The sequence below is a fragment of the Danaus plexippus genome, assembly GCF_018135715.1.
Source record: "Danaus plexippus chromosome 22 unlocalized genomic scaffold, MEX_DaPlex mxdp_33, whole genome shotgun sequence".
NCBI classification, from domain to species: Eukaryota; Metazoa; Arthropoda; class Insecta; order Lepidoptera; family Nymphalidae; genus Danaus; species Danaus plexippus.
In genome coordinates, this window is record NW_026869856.1 from 397,078 (window position 1) to 411,327 (window position 14,250).

Genomic DNA, 14,250 nt, shown 5'->3' on the forward strand with positions numbered 1-14,250 from the left:
CTAATTACATATATAATTATAGAAAAATATTAATTAATTAATAAAAATAACATTTATTTTGTAAAGTAAATAGAAATGTATAGCTTAAGTTAGAAAATTATTAAATACAATAAATGTAATGCAGGTTATGTAATAATATGCGACTGCAGTTAGACCTTAACGAAAATTTTAATCACAGATCAAAAATATAACCGCTTTAGATAACTTAGAACCGGACTTAAAGACGTTATTTACTTTAAATTTTAATTATTCCATGATCACATTTTTGTTTTCTGTGTGATAATTAAAGATAACACATTTTTTTTGGATCATATATAACATGGTTATATATAACATCGTTAATGTAAAAAAGAATGATAGTTAAATAAAATCAATAAACAAAAAATATATCTTATCTCATTTAAAGCATTCGTTTCTTTACTACAGAACATAAATTATGTGAACGAAGTACGTCTAGAGCGACAAGGACAATAGAATTCATTATATCTCTTTCTTTCACCAGATCCTAAATTTACATCTCATCTGCCCGTGATCACGGTTGCTGCAAAGAAACGTTAGGAAAATGTAGTTATAAAATGAAAATAAAACATCCAGTATCCGAAGCTAACTTTAATTTCAACGAATACACGCGACAATCTTAGACAACATTATAAGGTTCTAAACTCCCGGTTAGAGCAATAATACCAAATACGATCACCGTTTTAATTTCGATAATTCAATATACTTACTCTCATACAAATGTCTGTTTGTCATGAACTATACAAGTGTGTTTGATAATCAAATTTAAACAGGTTTTAACAAAGACGGTAGGTACAGATAATACTGCTAAGTGTATAACGTTGATAAGTTTAATATATTCGTGTCTGACTTTCCAGACTAGAATTTTTATATCTAATTAGTTATACTAATGTGGTTTATTGATTACTTTTTTTATTTCAAGGGCGGCACACGAGCAGACGGCCTACCTGATGGACGGTTGTCAGCGTCGGCCATGGACTCAGCAACATAAGCGATATTGCGGAAGCGTTGCCGACCCTGATTGAGGGATAGGGAGAGGAAAGGGTGGGAAAAGGGAAAAGGCGACTAGCCCTCTCACTCATCGGACGAAATGCAGCCATTAAAGACTACTTTATACGGATCTTCTTTGAGAGGTGGTACTTCCCCGGTCGAGCCAGCCCATATTCGAGCAGTAGTTACTTGACCATAGCTAGGCTCTACCACATTTTTTTTAATTTTTATTTATGTATATATATATATATAATTTATCTCTAGTAAAAGATTCAAGTCTAAAAAGTTAAAATAGACTTTTATTAAATTCAACTCAGTTTTAATTCAAAGTATATTATAATATTAATATATAAATGTTAATCGTTGAATTTCAATTACTGATTATATTCTATACAAAAATAACTCCTTATAAAATACAACTGGTAACTGGTATGTTAGTTTTATTTTGTCGAATATATTGAAAAAAAAAAAATCAATGGCGTATCTTTTTCGATTGATTCGTGGATATTGTTAAGATATTTAAGACTGGAAAATATTTGGTTATAAATAAATGAAATATCACTGAAGATGCTAAGAAATGTAATCATATAAGTAGTTTAAGATTAGTTTAGTGTTGGTACAATTATTGTTAATATAAAACTAAGGCGAGCCTTATAATTATGATAATTGATAAGTGAGAGCGTACTTATTACAGTCAATGAAGAAAAGAACGCATACATCAATGTTTTTTATATCTATAATCACAGATTATAAAGTTAACTTTTTCATAAAGCTGACTTTTTTCATATCATTAAATATCACCTTGATACTAGATTTTTTTTTTACGATTATAAAAATCTCCAGAATAAATCAACTGCATATTTATATATTGTTCATATTTTTTAATTGGAACTCCCAAATTATAGTAACAATATAGGCAAAGTAAACAAAACAAATCACAGTGTAAATGTAAAGTCAACAAACATAAGCCTTATTGCGGGAAATGAAAAAAAACCTTTCACTCCGCCCTGACTTGTGATTGGCTGAAATCGGAGAAATTTCCACCAATCACGGCATAGTTTACGGAACCCTTCGAAATTTGAATTTAAGAAAAAAATTGCAGTCGCCATCCGGACATCGTGTGTGATGGACGTGCATAATAAATTTAATAATTAAATAAATATGAAATCGTTGTTTGTGTGTTAATAGAGTCGTGTTTATGCCAACCATCACAGAACAGATTGCTGGAGAAGGTTAAAAATTATAATACTTATATATAATAATGTAAAAAACAAATTATTTTATATCTTTTTAGCAGTAATAATATTAATTCCTTTTCATAAGAATAATTTTATTTTTCAAAAGAAAGAATTAAAGTTAGTGAGATATAAAACAAACGAATGTCTTGCTAATATTCCCATCTTTCTTTTTATATAACACAATATTATGAAAATGTCTTTTGTTAACATAATGATATATTAATATAGAATTATTTAAAAGTAGATAAATGTTTGTTAAATATAGAACATCCGGCGATATCGACTTCCGGCGGCGCCTTACATTGAGACAGATTATATCTCAAATTATTACTATAATATACAATATTCATATAAAATTTTATTCCTAAAATTAGGTTAAACTAAATGTGATTATTTGGTCTATCAAAACATATATAAAAAGGTGTGAATGTGAAGTGATCTGTTTTAAAAATATGTATTTGTTAAGTTTTTCATTTATTACATTGCAAAAAGTAGTTCTAATGTAAAAAAAAAAAATGGTATAAGTAAATAAAAATTAAAGTCGATAATCAACTTTAGCACAAGTTATGATCGTCACACTATATACAAAGCTTTTCAACACACAGTTAATGAGGTATATTTCCAATCAGTGGTCAGGAATAACATGGCGTCGGATCAGGAGTCGTGTTCTGATGAGGAACCTGACAGTGAGATGTTGAGTGATGACCTCTGTCTGCCCGACAGCGAGGATGAGAGACAACCAGCCAGGAACGTGCAGGTGAGATAAACAAAGAAACTCTACATTAGTTTCCTCTATATCTTTAAAATCCCAGACGATATTTGCGCGTCGGCCTTCGGACCAGACATATTTATGTTTTCGGGAATTTTAGAGCGCGTTGTGATAATAGAGCTTACGGTTCCTTGGGAAACCAACATCCCCAAAGAACATGCCATCAAGGTCAATAAATATTACGAGCTCACTAACGACCTCACTCGAAATAGGTTTGTCGTGGATATGTACGCGGTAGAAGTGGGAGCGAGAGGTATAACGGCAAAATCTCTCTACAACGTATTAAGAGACTTGGGCCTGTCCAGAACTAATATCAATTAATTCTTGGAACGTACTTCCAAGGCAGTCCTAGTAGGTTCGTTTCAAATTTGGTTAGGTAGAGAGAGGAGCTTGGACAGTGGAGGTGAGCGTTTAACTCGCGTTAGTTAGGGGCTCCTTAAACCTACACTTGGGTCGCAAGTCCCAGGCACTGTTGAAGCTCGTCTCCTTGCAACGCGGTGGACCCGGCACCCGCACGGTGAATCCATTGAATGCTAAGAGGTTTCGTCTCTGATAAGATCTGCAAGGATTATGTTTATCAAAATATAATTGATTACTTCAAATCAATTTTCTTATTATAAATTCACTTTGGGTACATCGCAAGTAAATGTTATATCTTAAACAAGTATAATTCGCGTCTATTACTTATCAGAAAATACGGGAGAGGAAAATTTTGCCTTCGGTTTCGCCTCTATGTAGAATTTTTTCAACTATAAGACTAGACTAGACTTTGCTGGTCTAAGTTAGTGTTACCGGGTTTTAAAATACATCAAGTCTAATCTCTTTTCTATAGGTATGTATATATGTATATCACTAACTAAGTATAGCAGAACTTTTAAGTTATAATTTATATCGCATGCCTTTGAGTTTAACAGTTATTTTTAATTAAATAAAATTGCGAAAACCACTTAATCACAGGATTATACATTATTCACTACAAATATAAAAAAAATTGCGAAATTGTGTTTTAATATTTCTACGTGTAATATATATATATATATATATATATATATATATATACATACATACATATTGTATAGCCGTCTTTTTAACAGGAATCGTATTCAAAGACTGAATACATTAAGTATTTAGTTAAATTAAAAATAGAAAATCAACATTGCTTTAGAGTTGAAAACATAATTATATGAATTTATACATGAGTATTGAGTACCACAGTTCGACTTTAATTATAAATTATTCAGAGTCTCCCGGAAGATCTTCCTCAGTTGAGCGTTCTTCGGCCTCCTCGTAAGCTGTTCACGAATTGTCGCGAGCGTTGGAGACAACAAAATGTGAGTGGAGCCTTCGCTGAGCTCAGGAGACTGGTGCCAACACATCCACCAGACAAGAAACTGTCCAAGAATGAAATACTGCGAATGGCTATTAGGTAGTCTTCGCTTTTATATCGATATGAGAAAAATACTGTCACGGCAACATTTATAGTGGTGTACTTAACATAATATAGTATTACATTACTGATAATCCAATCTAGTGGCTAAGGTAATTCATCGAGCAGAAAAATACTTACTATAATTAATTATACTCCTTCCTGCAGGTACATCGGCCTTCTTTGCGAGGTTCTCGAATGGCAAAAGAACCACGGTCTCGTGACGAACAAAGAAAACTCTGGTTTGGCGATAAAATGCGAGTCACCATTGAGCCCAGCCGCCCGACGTCTGCGACTCAAAAGACATTACGACGATGATTCCAGACGACACTACGAGTCGGAATACGCGAGATATGGAAACGAGGAGAACGAAGAAATACGAAGAAACATACAAAGAAGTGCCCCAAAAGCAGAGTTCTTCTTTGGCAAGGACCACTTGAAAGTGTTACGTAATCAGTATTATTTCCCAAGGTGGCGTCAAATGCCGTTCAGGAATTTGGGGGAGAGGAACGGAAACAATTTGCTGATGATAGCTCCAGCTAAAGATGAAAAAGATACTTCCAAAGATAAAGTTAATGGAAAAGAGAAATAGCAAAGTAGTTCCTTTGTCTATACACACTGTTGACTTGTTTCGTGTAGCGTAACGGATCTCGTATTTGTTCAAGATACTTTCGTATTTATTTTAGATATAAAATAGTTTTATTTTTATGTTGTCGATCGATTACTGTATAATTTAATTTTATCTTTATTTCAATGTTATGTATATTAAACGCAATCAAATATACGACTAGTTTTTGCATTTACCTGAATACTGGAAAATTACTTTGTGTGTTAGCAAAGTAATAAATATGCATAGAAATTTGCATCGTTTATAGCCTTAGATAATATGAAGAATATTTTTAAAATGGAGTAACGTTTAGTCACAGATACTTTAAATGTTATAATTATATCTTTTGTATTTTTCTTTGATATTTTAATATGATGAATTGATTGTAAAATAACGATTTTGACTATAAAAGGACAAAGCAATATATTTGAATAAAACAATATTGTAACTCAACAACCGTTTAATGTTACCCACAGTCTATAGTTCAGTCTTTTCATTATTATTTCTGTGCCATTCTCTGAAGCTCTCTATAGATTTGAGGACGTCCTCCGAGAAGATTTTTGGCAATTCAAACGCCAGGAAATGCCCACCGTCATCCAGAACGGTCTCATTGATCAGGTTCACGTATTTAGTCTTGAGTAACCACGTCGGTACGTAAGCCAGCTCGTGTTTCGCTTGAATCATGCATGTTGGGACTTTGATTGGGATTCTGTAAGGTAGAATACATTGTTGATGTCTTATGAAGCTATAAAACCGCAATAATATTAAGAATAAATTTAACCTCAATTCTAATCTCTCGCTAGTTATCTAAAGTCTAAAATAACTAGCAAGTTAGATAGTTAGATACTATCATTAAACCAAGTTACAATGACTGTTATTCTAAAAATAGAATAGAATTAACTCACTTTTGTTAATTGTATACAAAAATATATGTAAACCGAAACAGTTTTATCTGCTGACGGTACCATTTTAAAATCTTAGTTATTCAATAGTGAATTAAGACTTAATATTTAGATTTGACATGTATAGTATAAAGTTCTTTAAATCTTTTCTGAAAAAATAACAATTTTATCACGTACTCGTTATAATTCAACTTGAAGTATCTAGTGTTGAAGGTCTCGGCGTACAATCTCATCGAAGTTGTCGCGGAGTTCGAGGTCCAGTACATCATGAGATTATCAATCAGCTGGTCGTTGGTGAAGCGGAAGTTGAGTCCTCCGTCGGGCTTCGAACGGTGTTCCATACGAGTCCAGGATGAGAACTTCTCCAGAATATAAGCTGCCAGACCAGCTGGAGAGTCAGATAAAGCTACTCCTGGAAATGGAAATGGAAATGCTTTCGATAAATGTTGATTCTAAATCGTAAATTATGTGAAAGATTGATTAGTTTTGTCATTAAGCAATCGTCAGTAAACATGTTGAACTAATACTTGCAATTTTGATAAATATATTTTTCGATTATATATACATATTATATTTCGTGATAGTAGATATATATTTTTTTTATTAATAATAGTATATATGACACGAAAACTGCTACTTACCAACCGTATCGGGCTTAGTGGACTGTATGTGCATATATCCGGTTTCTTCCAACAAATTGCTGTATACCTTAGACAGGGGGTACATACGATCTCTCGTCTTAGATCCCACTACTAGGGGGGGATAAATAGACCCCAACACACTAAAGAATGTAAGAGCCGGACTCATTAGTAATGGCATATTCGTGTGAAGACCCAAAACCTCCTGCAACAACGTAAATATAATTTATATTTTATTATAAAAAAATTAAAACTATTATTTATTTTTTAATTAAGTCGCAACAGCACGTAATATTGTTTACGTTACTTTGTGTACCGACCATAAATATATTTAGTACTTTTTAAGTATATGCTAAAATTGGATTTAATTATTAAATACGCTCGTAAAAGTAATAATGAAACAACAAAAAGTGTGCGTTGGCCGGGAATCGAACCCGGATCAACTGCTTGGAAGGCAACTATGCTGACCATTACACCACCAACGCCGACAATCATGTTTTTAAATTTATTAAGATTTAGATAAAACTTAATAAAAAAATGATTACTGATAGTTCAAATATTTGTACAACTATTTTACTTTAATATGACAATGAAACTTATACCAACCAATTTAATATTAATTTAGACTTTGATACAACTTATATGTAAGTATTTCGATCTGTAAAATGTTAGTTTAAAGTAACTTCATTACGTTTTAAAATATTATTGGTACGTGCAGAAAGGATATTACCTCTGGGAACTGTATAGCCATGATGCTAGTGATCAATCCGCCCCAGTCTCCTCCCTGGATGTAATACTTCTTGAAGCCCAGTCTATTCATCAAGTTTCTGAATACTACCGCCATTTTATCAGCCCCGAGACCTGGTCGCACAGCTGCCTGTATTATAATAGGACTGCATGAGAAGCCATAACATTATCCTATAGCTTGTACGCGTTCTCCTAGAAAACTTTCGTACTGCGACTCTCATTTTCATAGTTCCTATAAGCAAACTCAAAGGACGTCATTATATTACACGACATTTTATTTAACTAAGACCGGGCATATTAATAAGGAAATACATTGAAAAATTGTTTCAAGACACGTGATATGCGAGGTCAAGCGCTGTAATAAATTGTTATAACTCGTTTGTTAACTACATACTTGTATTAAATGAAACTAAAACTTTTCGGATTACTACGCGTTTTTTTATTTTTAAAAACTACAAACCCCGAAGTTTCGGTTATGTAGCAACCGTGATCACGGACAGACGATATGGAAATACTAGTATTAATTACGGTTTTGTAAAAAATAATTAAAGACACAATATATTGCTTATTTATAATACAGTACTGATTCATAAAAAATCTATGTAATATCATTTCTATGGTTAAGTTTGATAGTGAGATAAATTTATAATAATTGGATATAGTTTGTTTTTGTTAAATCCGGTTCTATAGACGAGTCTTAAGTTATGGCAATAAAAATTACCAAGTTCAGGTGCAGCAAGTATATGAGTATAGAGATAAGTTAGATTACTTAATGCCTAGTAATTAGGCGTCACGTGTCATTTCAAATTTGTATAAGAAAGATAGGTTTTTCTTGTATATGGAGATATCAGGTTAAAAGTATTCTTTATTCTACGATACTATATTTTCTAATGGATCAAAATGGTTTAAATTTAATATTTAACACTATTTTTGGCACAAGTTTTTATCGATAAATGAAAGACTGAGTCTCCAAGTTGTCTGTTATAAATGGAATACTGGAGACTCTCCGTATGTAGTTAAATAATTTAAACTCATGATAAAGTTCTTATTTAGTTAAGAATATGGAATTCATTTAGTTAACTCACACTCGAAAATCCATAACCGGGGAGACTTGGTATGATGAGTTCTAATGCGAAATTCCTATCCTTGCTGACACTGGTGAGATGAGGGATGGCCTCAAAGAACTCCCGCACGGAACCTGGCCAGCCGTGGAGCAAGAGAAGAGGCACCAGCTCCACACCTTTAGGAACCTGTCACGGGAAATACAGCTATAACTTAATAATGTAATAAGAAAGTTAGTGAGTGTGTGGACATTTTTGCTGAATTTTTAAGAAAAATATATATATATTTTTTATGATAAGGTGGCAAATAAGCAGGCTGCCTACATGATGGGTGGTAGTCACCGCACTCATGGACATCTGTAACATATCTTATGTTGCGGATGCGTTGCCGACCTTGGTTGTTGAAGAAAAGGGAGGATTGGGGAATAAGGAGGTAGCTGGAAAGGGTGGGAACAGAGAAAGGGCAACCGACTCTCTCACTCATCGGAAGAAACCGTGAGAGGGTGGTACTTCCCCGGTCGAGCCAGCCAATGTTCGAGCTGTAATTACTTGACCACAGCTAGGCTCTACCACCTTAAGAGTATTGGATACGTTAGATGGAAATATACAAAAATGTAGCTTTGAAATCAGAATATTATATTAGTTATAATTTGTTAAGAAATTCCTTCTAGTTCCTTAAGGAATACTGAAAGAAAGATGTTTATTTTGTGAAGTAACGTGTCATAGACTATAGATGGCGCAGTTGGTTACCATATATATTTTATTTAATAATCCTTTAAAATCTCCCTTAACTTAATTCCGGTGAGCAAGCAGTCGGAGCCGTGGTCATAAACTAGTATATATTAATGTCTGTTATATCCTGAAGAACAGAACAGTTTATTTCTTATGACATTTTTCAAACACATTTATAATACTTGTAATTAAAATATAACCAATGTAATTTTTTGTTCTAATATTCTATTACAAGCTGAGCGTATTGTTTTTATAAATCCATCTTACTTCAATATAACTTTAATTCCGTACGACGTTTTTAATTTTTATTAAAACTAATAGGAAACGATAACCAAAAATATATTTTTAGATATGTATGTTTTTGTTAAGTTAATATAATGTTTAAAATAGTTTACCTGAGGCGTTACTCTGATGAAGTGGATGTTCAGACCTTGTATATTCGTTTTGTAATTCGGATACTTGTTGAACAGCTTTTCCCTTTCGCTGAAAATATTTTTTCCTTGATACAAGATGAAAACTAGATAGCAAGTTTCTAACAATGAATTGTTGAAAAAATATTAGTTCTGAGCACATTATATGACTATATGTTACAAAGGCCTTGTGTTATATGACTAGTTCTCAGGTATTAGCGAAAGTCGTGTCTAAACTCAGTTTTTTATATTAGTCACGTTGTATTGTAGACCTTTGCATTTTTTTCACGAAAACTATACTACTAAGGCTACTCCAGCGATATTTCGACAAACTGTTTCGAGCTCACGGTAATAAATCGTAGATAACCGAATACTCCAAATATTTCCTCATCGTGTCCCAAACTCAATATTTAAATTATTATGTAATTGATTTGTTGTTGTTGTTTGTTATGAATTTGACTAGTATGGATCATGGCTTATATTTTAAAAAATAGTGAATTTTACAGACATTCCCTTTTCATGAGGTACCGAGTAAGAAAATATTAGAAAATTTATTTTATACATATGTATATAAATTTGTAATTTTTGCATACATATTGCAATAGCCTCACCTAAACGGATATTCATCAGCCCAATACTTAAGTATCCCTTCCAAATGTTTACTGTTGAAGCCGTATTCAAAGGCGACTCCTTCCAGCGGAGGAGCGAGAGGGTGTCGGTCGCGGAGACGTTCCTTTAGGTCTTTTATCATCTGAAACAAAACTTGTATTGTCAAATATTTTGGCATATTAAATCAGTGGGAAGGAGAGATACGCTGTCAGTGTAAAACACGATTTTTAAAATATAAACACGTTTGGTAGTAGTGAAATGTTTCTGAGGTTTGGTTTGGTACGGTGAAGCTCTGTTTGGGACAGAAAAATATATAGCTATCTGTGTAGTTGTGTTCGTACGAAGAAGGCGATCAACGGGGCATGGAAAGACAAAGATTTCATTTCGAGAGAGGCAGATAGCTCACAGATCCCTGTCGAGTGTCTAAAAATAAAACTTAAGCCTTACAGCCTATAGAGGATCAACTGGTCACGTTCATCCCATAATTTAAAATATGGTGGTAGCATCAGGACGAGTATTTCAGTGGTACACAAAAGAAGCGATCAGAATAAGTGCTTACTGATGAGAAAATTTAACAAACAGAGTGACCGTATTTGTGCTGAAAGCTCGAAAAATCTTCCCGAACAGAACATAGATCGAATCTGAAGACTGAAAACTGACGGAGATGGTCTTAATGCACTGGATTAGAATTTATGCTCAGTTTCAGGGAGTAATTTTGGCTCTAAATGCCGTGATAATTGGGAGAACCTAAAATAATCCATACGGTTGGCATTAAAGAAATTTCTCCTAGAGAGAGTGCGTGCTCCCTTTGATAACAGACCTTAAGGTTTAAACGACTTGTTGCGGCCAACGGACAACATTTCGAATAAACTCTATATATATCTTATAATGCTTTTCTATTAATCTATTAAACTGATGTTTTGAAATACTAAAAAATGTGCCGTATGTACGTAGGTTTTTATTGTAACAATATTTATGATTGAACTGTGACATACCACTTCACTGAATTCCACTTTAAATGGCTTGATGGTATCATCCTGTTTGGACTTCGACAGGGCCGTGCTCCACCACTCGTCCAGGTCGACTGGTGGTACGGGTGGCGAGCTTCTGAGGAACAGGAAATATATTGGGACGGAAAAAACGGCTACCAGAATGGCCAGAATAATGCGACCCATCTGAAACATAAGAAAAATAGTTATTTATTAGTTCTCAAAGCATTCTGTTTTTGTCATGTTTTAGTACTATATTAAAATTCTAATAGTATATATGCAATAACAATATTAACAACTCAGACAGGATTCGAACCTGTAACCCCAGACATAATTACCGTGAGTTACCGTTGCTTGGCTAACCAAGCTATCGTGCCAATTGATGTGATGTATTAAATTCTGTATTGTAACAATGTTTGATATGTTAGTTATTGCGGCTTATACTGAGCTATGTTTGAACATATATTACGTATAAAATAATGTTATGTTTTTGAATATTTTTGGACAGTGATATTTATATATTTAGGCATTTCGTTTTGCGATGACACTGTCGTTGTACGGAGGTTATTTATAGGAATAAGTAATTTATTATTTGAATGCAACCGTTAAACGTGTTTTTGAAAAAATCACTTGATGTTGTCTATTCGATTTATTTGAGATGTATTATAGTAGTATATATATTTTTTTTACTTTTCTAGTTTAATTGAAATTTTTATCAATAAACTTTATCTTAATGAAGATTTAATAGATTACTTGTATATTTTCACTGATCACTATTTTATTTTTATAAAATAATTATACCACTGTATTATATTGCATTATATATATATATTAATTACCTTGCTCCTTAATAGAAAGGCAATGAATATAATCCCCGTGAACATGCCCGCACGTCCGCACAGAACACTTATCTTTTATATACTGATTAAACTTGAAGTTAGATTTTTTTTTTTTTGTAATTTTTTTTGTCTTAAAGTCCAAGGTCGGATTGATCGGTTTATAAAAATAGTTGATGGTTTTTCAAGGTTTTCATTGTTTTTCAATGTTTTTCCTATACATATAGTATATAATGATATAATAGTACCTATTACTATATAACACAAGGCTCTTAATTAATTAATTCATTTCTTAATTGACATTTTTTTAATGAATATCTTTTTTCCGTAGTTAGATATTTGGAAGCAATTTTTCATCCCATCTACACACACATACATACATATAGCTATATATATATATATATATATATATATATGTAACATCAAAAATATTTGATACCTTGCTTATATTCAAAGTAGATATATATTTTTAATTATCTTTAGACGTAGATTATAAAGATAAGATAACAAATCGTTTATCTTTTTTGTAACTAAGTTAAATCAAAGTCCCACTTAGCAACTCAGTATGTTCAAAATCTGTACAATTTATAATTTTATATTAATTTAAGAACAGTTCACGCGGAAAATAACTTGTTCGTAATTACTGTGATCTTTGAAGTTTAAACATTTGTTGTAATTCTCAAACACTATCGGTAATGCATTATTTACATAATATATTTAATATAATTAAATTATAGTACGGAATCTATATATTCAGAGCAAACCCTTACGATTTTATCTCTCTCTCATACTTACGATAAAGATAAAATGACAAAAAGAGATAGTTACCTTTGGTAGTTTATATTAACACGTCTTGAAGGAGACACTGATAAATAAAGACTGCTCTGTGCTTATATATTATAATGATAGTCAAAAAAATATTCACACCAAGTCTAATTTAAACTTTATGAGCTTATAATAAAGTCGAATTCAGTTTAATGAGAATTTCACAATATTAAAATTTACATTGAATTATTCACAATGAATATATTTGAATTCATTGTATTTGTCATATGTCTTTAAGACACTTTTTTTTCAGATGCAAATATTATTGTGATTAACGGAACAAACATTCAGACATACACATTGTACTATACTATACTTTACTAAGTAAATAATACTTAAAATAAAAGGAAATAGAATTTAAATTTCAATATCCGATCAGATTTTTATTTTAGAAACAGTTTACCTCAAGGATATTAATTATTTAATTAAAACTACGCTCTTCAGACACGAATATACCATCTACAAGCGAAGCCACGGTATAAAATAAGTAGCAAGCAGAAACCAAACAGCAATAAAAATCATATGATTATTAAAAGTCGCCCCCGGTTGGAATCAATTTAATCTTAATAATTTGACCAAATTTATTTTATCAGTGTTGCGAGCGGCGCCGCGGCGCGTGGCATGTCTAGTTTGTGCTTCAAGTGTGAGAAAACAGATTAGGGATACGGGGTTTGCGATATTAATATGTATTTTAGAATACTTTGAACTCTATATTTATTTTTAGGTTCATAAAAAAAATAAATGAATGTTGACATTATTTAAAATTAAGAAAAATATTCCTTATTACTTGTAATGAATAGTTATTTGATATATTTTGTTTATTTTCAGTTAAATATTATAGAATTAGTATCTTAACCACAGGAACACCACCACCACCACAAACGGAACGTCAGGGATTTTTCATTCATAAACCTTCTCACATTAAAGGATTAATGTAGACTAATGAGTGAAAAACGATCAAACTATTCGTATGGAGTCATTCGTTTGTAGTAAGCGTATAGATCAGGGTTAAAGAAACGTGAGAAAGTCGGTTTAAAAGCTAGTTAATGTTAATACGTTTGTATTGAGGGTGATCTTTGAGGGTGCGGTCGAGAGGAGTATTCACACCCTCTGAGGGTGAGATAATTTTTAATATGTCAAGCTAATTTTTATTATTATTGATGACGTAAATACGTTTTTTTTTATCATCTGATTTATTTTTAAACATATTTTGCATTACTTTTATCATCTGTACAAACAAATTAATTCTTGTGCATTTACACACTTTATATTTACATTTTTTTATCAGTCTGTTTGTTCAAATTTATCTCAGAAACGACTGGCTCGATTTCGACGTCACTTTCATTGGTAGATAGTTCATTTAACAAAGAGTTACTAAGCCTATTTTGATTGACATCTCTTTATTTTATAGATATATTATAAGAAAACAAATTATATTAATTCACAGAGCAAG

General features: G+C 32.1%; 2 protein-coding genes and 1 non-coding gene across 4 annotated transcripts; 1 reads left to right on the plus strand and 2 right to left on the minus strand.

Annotated features, from left to right (window-relative positions):
• Positions 1 to 2,114: 2,114 nt before the first annotated feature.
• On the plus strand, positions 2,115 to 5,225 carry LOC116773661 (uncharacterized). The gene is made up of 4 exons (XM_032666160.2): positions 2,115 to 2,240; positions 2,876 to 3,003; positions 4,257 to 4,441; positions 4,610 to 5,225. Exons 1-4 carry the CDS (start codon positions 2,207 to 2,209, stop codon positions 5,031 to 5,033), a joined length of 771 nt encoding a protein of 256 aa, XP_032522051.1. The 5' UTR covers positions 2,115 to 2,206; the 3' UTR covers positions 5,034 to 5,225.
• Positions 5,226 to 5,490: 265 nt separating this feature from the next.
• LOC116773620 (juvenile hormone epoxide hydrolase-like) lies at positions 5,491 to 12,857 on the minus strand. Of its 2 annotated transcripts, none has more exons than XM_032666106.2 (9): positions 12,801 to 12,857; positions 11,143 to 11,322; positions 10,150 to 10,289; positions 9,524 to 9,611; positions 8,421 to 8,585; positions 7,319 to 7,465; positions 6,592 to 6,793; positions 6,128 to 6,362; positions 5,491 to 5,757 (listed from the first exon to the last, which is right to left on the minus strand). In XM_032666106.2, the coding sequence occupies exons 2-9, from the start codon at positions 11,320 to 11,322 to the stop codon at positions 5,526 to 5,528; spliced, it is 1,389 nt and encodes a 462-aa protein (XP_032521997.2). In that variant the 5' UTR covers positions 12,801 to 12,857; the 3' UTR covers positions 5,491 to 5,525. The 2 variants fall into 2 exon arrangements, with proteins under 2 accessions (XP_032521997.2, XP_032521996.2); XM_032666105.2 differs by lacking the exon at positions 12,801 to 12,857 and adding an exon at positions 11,976 to 12,066.
• Positions 7,002 to 7,073, minus strand: Trnag-ucc (transfer RNA glycine (anticodon UCC)). The gene has a single exon. It is a non-coding gene; the product is annotated as a tRNA-Gly (tRNA).
• Positions 12,858 to 14,250: the final 1,393 nt, after the last annotated feature.